A 10,626-nucleotide genomic window follows, 5' to 3' on the forward strand; every position below is an offset into this window, starting at 1 on the left:
CACTGTGCCCATGCCTCACTGTGCCCATGCCTCATTGTGCCTATGCCTAGACTGACATTTAAAATTGGAGTCTATGGGTCCAGGGACCCTACGACCGGCCAGTATTGGGTCCCCAAAGTCACCTGAGAAATTACCATTTAACATGGGAGTCTATGGAAGGGGTGCCCGGGTTTGAAAAATAGGTGCTCCCCGGCCGTAGATCCTCCGGACAACAAACTGGGCACACTTGTAGAGAAAGAGTGGGGCTACATGTATGCCAAGTTTTGCTGGTACCGGGTCCCCAAAATCCGGGAGATCAGGCGCAAAAAGGTGACTCGAGTATAAGCCGAGGGGGGCATTTTCAGCACAAAAAAGTGTACTAAAGAAATCAACGTATACTTGAGTATATACGGTAGGGTAATATAAAGGAGGAATGAGCTGAGCTTAACTCATCATCCATTTTTATACTCCCAGTGGTCAAAATTAGAATTGTTAGAATTGTAAATCATCAACTACTGTAAATGATCTGTGGGAAATGTCACAAATTTGAGCTAGTGTCAGCATTTATAATTACAGCAGATGCCAAACCATTGATTACTGTTTATTGAAGCATTTTATAGCATACAATGTCAGAAATATATACAGTAAACATTATATTTAGACTACACTAATAAGCAAGCCAGCACCCCTAACTCATATAGAGACGTAATATGAAAAGGAGAATTCTACATTTTTTTGTAGGCTTTTATGCCATGCATATATTGAGCAGCTTCATCATATGTCTGTATATAGGTCTTCACTTTAGCAGTGATGTCCATGGCTGGAGTGATGCTTGCTTGTGGGGACATGGCTTCTGGAGCTGAACCCTCCCTTATGATGATGGTGGTGTTGCTGTTGGTGGTGGTGGCCACCAGCTTCATGGGACTTTCCTGAAGAATGGTGTTTTCCTCCAGTGCTGGAGTGCAGGACAGCTGAAACAAATGGACAGGTTATGTCAATATGGTAAGCTTTGTCATTTCAGGTAATATGTCTAGGCAATGAAATTCAGAAGACAATGTGCTATTATGAATCCAGCAAGTCTCCTCAATTTTTCTTCAAGGGCAAGTATACTTTAGTTAAATATTCATTAACCCACCCTCTCTAGTCCTTTTTTTCTCTATATTTTAGAATATAAAGATAGGTGTAGTTAGTTTTAGATGGACTGTGATTGGCTGAAATTAGAAACTGCACATCATGATCTGTGCACAGTATTATTAATCCCAAAAACATTAACACATAATAGTTTAGAGTATAGTATCTGTGGTAAAAATAATTTATATGAATGATAAATTATTTATTAGTAAATGAGTTATATTCAAAATATTTCAACACTAAATTTGTGAGGCATAGAATCCACATTAATACTGTGTGTGAATTTGCACATAGGTTTTTATTATTTATGTAATAAACTGTTTCACTTACAAATGTTTACATGTCCCTCCGCACCTATCCTGAAAATGAGAAAAACAAACAGAATTGTAGCATGAATTTAATTCTGTAAGATTTTTTCTTACACCTACGAACATTAACTGGTATATAACAAATGAACGGGCTATCAGGCAGAAACCCAGATAACAAGCAATTGTGCTGCAATTTTGAAAATGACTTGATCAGCTATTACTAGACTTGCTGGGCTTTACAAATTTGTTGCGCAATTGCAGCAAGTCCACATTGCAGGGTTCCAGATCATTTCTTTGCAATAGCTATGTTGTGCAATAGACATCCTACCACAGGGGTCACTGTGGCTGAATTTTCATGCTGTAGACTTTGTAAAGCTCTTGCTGTAGACTCACCATTGCAACTTTGTTCTTGCTAGAGAATTGTGATGCAAATTTGCTACAAATAGGAAAAGTGTCAACTAGAACTTGTGCTTCAAGTGCTCTGCAAGTGTACAACTTGCCAGAGAAAATGTGCAGCAAGTTAACAGACTTACAAATCAACACTGCCACATATTTGTGGCAAGTTATATTTGCTATCTGGGTAGAGAACTAAAATGTATTTCTTACATATAAAGAAAATACAGACTCCTCGGTTCTGACCCTTACATACAGTACCTGTCCATTTGAATATTGCTGCCCAATTGTGACAGATTAACAAAAATATTTATGTCTTTAGGAATCTAGAACTTTTGCAAACCCTCAGTCTAATAATACTCTTGAGGTCCATACTGACATTTACATTCTGGCTCTGCCACACAGCACAGTCATCCTGGTGACCTGACTCTGATGCAGCTAAATAACACAGCTAGGCCACCTCCCTACCCAAAGCCTGGCAATGGATATCAAAAGAGGAGCAGAAGACTGATGAAGTAATCTCTTTGTTTTATCTTCCAGTTAGCATGTTCCTTGCCTGACATATGAACTATATACCTGTGCTCTTCTCCTTCCAGCATTTTCTTATAAGTGGCAATCTCAATATCCAGAGCCAGTTTAACATTCATCAGTTCCTGGTATTCTCTTAGTTGGCGAGCCATGTCCTGTTTGGCCTTCTGTAGGGCAGCTTCCAATTCAGACAATTTTTGCTTGGCATCCCTGACAGCAGCTTCACCACTTTCCTCAGCTTCCCTGATGGCAGCTTCAAGTGCAGCACGCTAGAAATGATTAAATAACATGCATTCTTTACATTTAGTATTTCCAGCTTTGTTTTATTTGAGTTCAATAAGTTTGAAAAAATATACATGAGCAAAAGGGATCTCAATGAAAGAAGTGCTGAAAATGTTCTATTTATATCAACAAGAAAACAATAAATTACATATTACAAAAAATATATAATTTTTTAAATATCCAATCTAAAAAAATCAAAATGTGAAGCAAAATACATTTCTGATCAGTCTAAATCTGGAAAAAGGTAACATTAAACATTAATCTAAACAAGCGCGCTGAAACTTAAAAACCCTAAATCAGAGGTGCTAACAATATTGTAAAGTTGGCCATAAAATTATAAAACAAACTCTGGATTTATACCTGGGATTTAGCACATTCAATTTCACCCTTAAGCTTCTGAATTGTTCGATTGAGATTCGCAATCTCATTTTGGCTGTTCTGCAGATCATTTCCATTTCTTCCAGCTGCCATTCGCAGATCTTCAAACTGTAGATAATAAAAAAATAAAATAAAATTAGAATATTTGTGGAAACCAAATGTTTTAATTCCATTTGTTATTCCATGCGCCATTTTATTTGAAGGCTCATGTCTCATATGAAAACATATTTTTTTTTTAATATACAGTATTAAGATATAAAACTACTATTTTAAATGTAATTATCATAAGTAGAAGTTATAGCCAGAAAAAAAAAATTAACACAGATGTTTAAATGATATCTAACTTTTAGGTTATAAGTACTTTGATGTGGTGGCTGCATTAATTTTTCTTTTTCATGTTAAAAACTATTCCAGCAAGTAAAGAAAATGTGTGTTGATCTTGCCAGAAATGCAGTGTCTTGGTTACTTTTAGGGAGTTGAACTGAGCGCACAAACAATGTTTTCTTCCTTCTGTAAATTACTAAGCCCATCCACTAACATCGTAATAGAGATCGAGAGGAAGACATATTAAAAACCATGGCTCCCTCCATAGAAACAGTAGAGTGAGGGAAAATAATTGTGTTTTTTGCAGTATTGCCAAGTGAAAAAAAAGTAAAAAAGGCCAAAATGGAAAACAAATACAGGCACCATATCTAAGGAGCTGTAAAATGTAGTATACTGCATTTTTTGAGGAGGGAAGAGATGGTCTTAAATGCATTTTAACTTTGGGCCAAACTATACCTTGCGTATTATTTAATTTTTAAGGAAAAGGGTTGGCTGAAATCAAAATGTTTTCTAGCCGGGTGGCAGCACACTAATGGTGTTTTAACACTGGGTAACTGTACTGACAGCATTAGTCTCATTAAATTAATATATTGTTTAAATGTAAAAAAAAACATGGCAGAATATCGTCTGTGGTGAACATATACCGTTTTCCTCTCAATCACTTATTCAAACTATTCAACTATTCATTCACTATCTATTCTGAATTACAATACATGATGATACCTGTTGCCTTGTAGCTCCAATTATAACACACTCACCCTGGATTGGTACATGGCTTCAGCCTCGGCTCTACTTCTGTTAGCGACCTCTTCATATTGAGCTCTGACTTCAGCGATGATACCATTGATGTCTAGGTCTCGGCTGTTGTCCATGGACACAAGAACTGAGGTGTCTGAAATCTGAGCTTGTAGTTGATTGATTTCCTGCAAATTTAGAAAATATGTACAGCAATTACAGTACAGCTTTATAAATTAATTAAGAAATGTGCTTATGACCCAAAAGGAGCAATATTTACCGCATCATACAGGGTCCTAAGGAAGCTGATCTCATCGCTCAGGGAGTCGGCCTTGGCCTGAAGTTCAGCTTTGTTCATGAAAGCAGCATCAACATCCTAAAGTTAGAAATACAGAGTTATTCGTTTTATTAGTGTTGCTTTACAAGACAATAGAGAAAGCTGTGACTAATTTTAAAATGTTTACCCTCTTCAGAGAAACAAATTCATTCTCGGCACCTGTTCTTCTGTTGACTTCATCTTCATATCTGTAAAAAGACACATTTTTATTTTCTCATATGTCCTTTACATGCTAAACAATTTGTAAATTATTAACAGTTTTTGTTTTTTATAGTCACAAACGTCTTCCTGCGTTCTCCCTCCCCACCCCCTCTTTTTTTTTTCTTTCTTGGGGAGTACCGGAAACCACCATATAGTAAAGGATGGTAGTATTGAGCTACCTTTTTAAGTGTCAAGGCATGTTAAATGTTATATGTAAAGATTTCTTTTTAATAATGTTTTTTTTATCCAATTCTTGTAATATTTGTATTGCTAATCTTTATTGTATTATTATATATTATTTGATTAACATTCTAAACCATTAAGTCCCCCGTGCCAATTTAAAATGTTGTAGAGTAGAGTGACTATTTGTCCCAGTGCTGTTTTGAAATGTCTCTGGGAATCAGTAGCTCCTGTGCGTCCTAGCAGGGGTTTTGGCTGAAACTGAATGACAATGACACTCAGCATTCAGTTCTAAGCCCTGGGCTTCAGATGCTTCTACACTCAATTTCGTAGTAAGAGCACAAATGCAAACACTATGGGGTTGATTTACTAAAGGCATACCTCCCAACCTTCCCGGATTCCATTGGATTTTTCCCACAATTTGCAGTAAGTCCCGGGGGCCCACGGATCTGGCCTGGAGTCCTGGATCCCAGTGCTGGAATAAGTTCAGACACTGGGCTCCACTCAGTGGGAATATCCTCACTGCAGCCAGCCCCCTCCCCGGCACGGCATCCTGGCAATCGATGACAGCAGTGGGTGTGGAGAAAAGCACCTTCATGCAAAGCAGCTCTCCCTCCCAGCTCCGCCTCCAACTCCTGGTTTCAAGTTGTTCCTGTAAGTAAGGTAAGAGCAGGGGCCGGGAAAAATGGTAGACAGGTTCCCTGGAGGCAGTGGCATCGCTGTAGTGGGTGCACCCCCACTTGTTCTCCTATGGCCACACTGTGACAGGAGCACAGCTGTGGGTTGCATGTTCTACAGAGCCTTCTTCTCCCTCTGTCAGGACAGGAGCAGCTGTGAGTGTGTGACAGGGAGTACTAACGGAGATCAAAGAGACACAGAACAGGCTGTGTGTGTGTATTTCTTCCTCAGCCTTCTATCATCAAAGGGGGTGGGGATTAATAAAGCAGTGGCAGGACTGAGCAACTTGCAGAAGGGAACATTGAGTTGCAGGCAATCAGTGTGTTGTAACCTCTAGTAACCGAATGGTGAGCGGTAATGTGTAGTAACCTCTATTAACTGAACGGTGAGTGGTAATGTGCAGTAACCGAATGGTGAGCAGTAATGTGCAGTAACCTCTAGTAACCGAATGGTGAGCAGTAACCCCTAGCAAGCAATCACTGAGCGGTAATCTGTAGTAACCTCTAGTAATGTGTAGTAACCTCTAACAACCAATCAATGAGCGGCAATCAGTGAGCAGTAACCTCTAGCAAACAAATGGTGAGCCGTAATGTGTATTAACCCCTTGCGCATGTCTTGGAGCACAGATCAGCATGCCAGCACCAACAGCATCATTTACAGAAGTTGGCTTGGGGTGCACACCATGACCGTGCACTGCCAGCCTGAAACGAGCCTGCCAACCATCTGCCAGAGAGATGGGGGAAAAAAAATTCTGATTGCTTTTCAGAGACAATTTGGCAGGTGATAAAGGGGTGTTGTATTGCATCTTCACCACCTGATTTAACCACTTCAACCCCACATTAGCATGTTGCAACCGCGTGCATTGCACACAGTTGTATGGTACTTGTACCGCAGTGCCATTCACTTGAATGGGAGACGTTCAACAGAGGGTATAATTAATACCGCAGCTGTGAAGCAAAGCATTGTGGATACAGTATGTATACACCCGCAGGTACTGCCTCTGTAGCTAAAGGGGATAGTGGTAGAGGCACACAGAGGATGCCAGATTATCCCTTCTCAGCCAGCATACTTTAAGCACACATACTTTTTTCTGCGGCACGCTACGTTTGCCACAGGCCAATCTCCCCCTTAAATGTCCCTCATTCAAAACTGCAAAAGTTGGGAGGTATGCTAAAGGCAAAAAGACTGTGCCCTTTATAAAGTGCAGATTTACTCTGCAAGTGCAATTGCTCTGGAGCTTAGTAAATGAGCAGAAGCTCTACTGACTTCCATCATCCAGTCATGTGCAAGCAAAAATGCTTTTTATTTTTCTTGAAAAGTTGAACCACTTCCAGGGCCTATTCTGGTACTCCTCTCCTATATGTAAAAATCATCATTTTATTGCTAGAAAATTACTCAAAACCCCCAAATATTATATATATATACATATATATGGGGGTTTTGAGTAATTTTTGAGCAATAAAATGATGATTTTTACATATAGGAGAGGAGTACCATAATAGGCCCTGGAAGTGGTTCAACTTTTTTTGCAGTTGTCCCAGAGCTTAGTAAATGCGCACGCTTATGGAATTTCGCCAAACTTAAAAATCTCCATATGCAACGCTTTACATTTTATTACAGGTTACCAGTTTAGAGTTGCTCAATCTCTAACGCACACAGCGATACCTCACATGTGTTGTTTGAACAGCGTTTACATATTTGTGCATTCACTTCGGAGCGCGAGCTACTGGGGACAGTACTTTAAAAAAGATTGATCACTTTTATTCATATTACAAGGAATGTAAACATCCCTTGTAATAGGAATGGTTAATGACAGGTCCTCTTTATGGAAAGATGTGGGGTCAATAAGACCCCAGATGTCTCCTCCAGGTTGAAAAAAAAAGGAATAAAGCTTTCCTAAATTGTATATGTTCACTTTGAGTTTTACCATATTGCTACATTACTTGAAAGTTGCACTGTGATATGATTTTAATTAGCAGACTTTAATTAATATATTTTGTGTAAATATCTGGGGGTACTCAAATTCTGTAAATGTTGTGTTGGGAAAAATTATAGGAAAATGCATTTTTTCAATATTTTCTACTATTTACTATCAATAAATTTCCAAGAAAAAAAAAAAAATATATATATATATATATATATATATATATATATATATATATATATATATATATAAATTTGCTCCAAATTAAAGCCCTACATGTTCCTAAAAAACTAAGTACAGTATCAAAGAAAATGTATACCCTTATATTCTTTTGCAGCTGAAGACAATCTTTGCCTTTATTTAGATCTGCAGCTGCCATGGTGCTACACAGCTATAATACCAGTCATTTAAGTGAAAGTTCTGTTGAGAGCTGACATAAACACACTGGCAACTGTGACAGTTACCACCAGAGGCATCCCTTAAATGTAGCATACACTGTATGTGTTTGATTTAGGGATTTTTGATTAAGGATTTAATAACATAAAGAACATTTCTAACAGGCTTTATTTTGAGATACAGTTTAATTCTGAGCTTAGTTCTGCTTTAAGAACTAGGATTTAAAGGGGTTGTAAAGGTTTGTTTTTTATTTTCTAAATAGATTCCTTTAATTAAGCTAGTGCATTGTTGGTTCACTTACCTTTTCCTTCGATTTCCCTTACTGAGGAGAAACAGGAAGTGAGAAATTCAGACAAATAAAAAAACATTTAGAAGGGAAATCGAAGGAAAAGGTAAGTGAACCAACAATGCACTAGCTTAAAGGAACCTATTTAGAAAAAACTAAAACAAACCTTTACAACCCACTTTAAGGACGAATACTATAATTTCTGTATTACCAGTCTGAGCCTGGCCCCAAAACATGGAGAGGGTAAAGCTTTACTGTTAGATGCAGAGTACTCCATACATTTATGCATTATTGTGTAATACTATTGGTACCTTCTCCTTATTTCTTCTACAGTGCTCTCCATGCTGTTCCTCTCTGCATCCAGGCGAGCTCTCTCACATTCTAGATTCTCCAGCTGTCTCCTGAGGTTGCCAATAAAAGCCTCAAACAAAGGTTCAATCTGAGATCTTGCTGTGTTCTGATCTTGTAGAATAGACCATTTGGTCTCCAGCATCTTGTTCTGCTGTTCCAAAAATCTTACCTGTGTTGAGAGTATAAAATAATTGCTTATGGGTATAGAAAAAATGGGGTAACATACAAAAATATACATATTTTCACATGAACCTAAGCCAGATTGGATTCGCAAAAGCATTTTATTAGAGTATTTTCCATGTCCTTTGACTGGGACAGTATAATTTAGTACAGAGAATGCACATCTATGTTTCCATTATCAAAACAGTTCACTAGAATTATAAAATGAAAATAAAATCACGCTGATTAAATAAAGTCCATCTATACAACCAAATAAAATCATATGAATGTGAAAATAGAAAGTCCACACTTAATATGATAAAGTGAATGTTTCCATATCCGTGTCCATCATCCATTACTAAAAGCATCCAAGTGAATCCACCACCAGCTGTAGAAACTGCTTACCAGCTCCAGTGGACCCCTTGTCACAGGAGGTCAGAAAACGCCCATGGCTTTTGGTGATGGATGATGAATACCGATATGGAAACATTCACTTTATCATATTAAGTGTGGACTTTCTATTTTCACATTTATATGATTATATTTGGTTGTATATATGGACTTTATTTAATCAGCGTGATTTTATTACTTTATACTTTTCAGTTTGTGATTGCAGTTTTTATTTTTTGCACTTTAAACAAAAAAAGGCAATTTTGAAAAAATAACAACATTTTTAACGTTTTTCTATAAATTAATATCCCCAAAAAAATGTATTCGTCAATTTAGGTCAATATGTATTTTTCTACATATTTTAGGCAAAAAAATTGCAGTAAGCTTATATTAGTTGGTTTGCGCAAAAGTTAAAGCGCCTACAAAAATAGTGGATAGATTTATGGCATTTTAATTATTTATTTATGTTTTGCTAGTAATGGTGGCGATCTGTGATTTTTAGCAGAACTGCGACATTGGGGAGGACAGATCGGACACTTTTTCGGAAACAGTGACACTTATACAGCGATCAGAGCTAAAAATAGACACTGATTACTGTATATATGTATCTGGCATGGGAAGGGGTTAACACTAGGGGGTGATCAAGGGGTTAACTGCTCCCTAGGGGGGTTGTTTCTAACTGCGGGCAACCGTCTGTATGCTCCATCAAATAATTGTTTTTGCTTTTTCATCGGACAAATGTTCGCTGTGCATGCTCTCAAACTTTTCGACAACAAATGTCCGATGGAGCATAATCCGATCGTGTGTACACAAGTCCATCGGACTTAAGTCCAAAGTACAAACTTTTCAGTATTGTCAGCCACCTAATCATATGTACATACACCTTTTTCTTTCATTATAAATTAACTTGACAATTCTCACCTTGTCAATAAAGGAGGCAAATTTATTATTCAGGCCCTTAATTTGGTTCTTTTCTTCTGTTCTAACTCTTTGGATGTTTGAGTCAATTTCCAGATTCAGAGGAGCTAGAAGACCCTGGTTAACAGTAACTGATGTGATCCCTCCAGAACCAGACATTCCTCTAAATCCATGACCATGTCCAACAATACCAGATCCAGATCCATGTCCATGTCCACTTTTTCCTGTATGGAAACTTCCCATTGAAATCTTAGGTCCCTTTGACCCAACATAATGATCACTCTTGCTGCTGAAACAATGCTTGGTCTGGTGAACATTTTTAGAAGAGTGTGATAAGAAGCTGTGTGAGCTGGAATGTTTGGGTAAAGAAACAGAACCAGAACTGAAGTGCTTGTGTCCAGAAGAGGCCAGGATGGAGCGGTGAGACATGATGGATCTCCTCTTAGAGTTGATACACAAAGAATCCAAGGTGCTGTCTACTCTCCAGAGCAATGTTCAATGCACTGACACTTGCTAGGCTCTTTTTATACTAAACTGGGTGTAGTTAGTAATATTGACATTATTATGACTTCCTATGATTTTAGCTTGATGATAATAGTTCATCCGTTTGTCACAGAAAATAAAACAGTAACCCACCTATATTTTCAAAGCTGCAATGATTTTACTAGTGGCTAATAAAATAATAAAACAATGTTTTATTAGTGTAAGCAATATGAGCTGATGTTATTACAAGAAATAATTACCATGT

The 10,626-nt window shown here is 37.8% G+C and overlaps 1 protein-coding gene across 1 annotated transcript; it reads right to left on the reverse strand.

The window, feature by feature from the left end:
• Window positions 1-564: 564 nt before the first annotated feature.
• LOC120929281 (keratin, type II cytoskeletal cochleal-like) lies at window positions 565-10,384 on the reverse strand. Its single transcript, XM_040340606.1, has 9 exons — window positions 9,882-10,384; window positions 8,372-8,580; window positions 4,523-4,583; window positions 4,339-4,434; window positions 4,082-4,246; window positions 2,982-3,107; window positions 2,388-2,608; window positions 1,441-1,469; window positions 565-950 (listed from the first exon to the last, which is right to left on the reverse strand). Exons 1-9 carry the CDS (start codon window positions 10,305-10,307, stop codon window positions 781-783), a joined length of 1,503 nt encoding a protein of 500 aa, XP_040196540.1. The 5' UTR covers window positions 10,308-10,384; the 3' UTR covers window positions 565-780.
• Window positions 10,385-10,626: the final 242 nt, after the last annotated feature.

Source organism: Rana temporaria, chromosome 2 (genome assembly GCF_905171775.1).
Source record: "Rana temporaria chromosome 2, aRanTem1.1, whole genome shotgun sequence".
In the NCBI taxonomy this organism is placed as follows: Eukaryota; Metazoa; Chordata; class Amphibia; order Anura; family Ranidae; genus Rana; species Rana temporaria.

What these genes read in the sequence shown, in the direction of transcription:
- LOC120929281 (XM_040340606.1), bottom strand. Translation starts at nt 10,307, where the DNA reads ATGTCTCACCGCTCCATCCTGGCCTCTTCTGGACACAAGCACTTCAGT. An exon ending in TTAGGACCCTGTATGATGCG is followed by an intron (nt 4,247 to 4,338) that starts GTAAATATTGCT and finishes CTAAATTTGCAG; the next exon opens with GAAATCAATCAACTACAAGC. An exon ending in GGAGGGACATGTAAACATTT is followed by an intron (nt 951 to 1,440) that starts GTAAGTGAAACA and finishes CATTTGTTTCAG; the next exon opens with CTGTCCTGCACTCCAGCACT.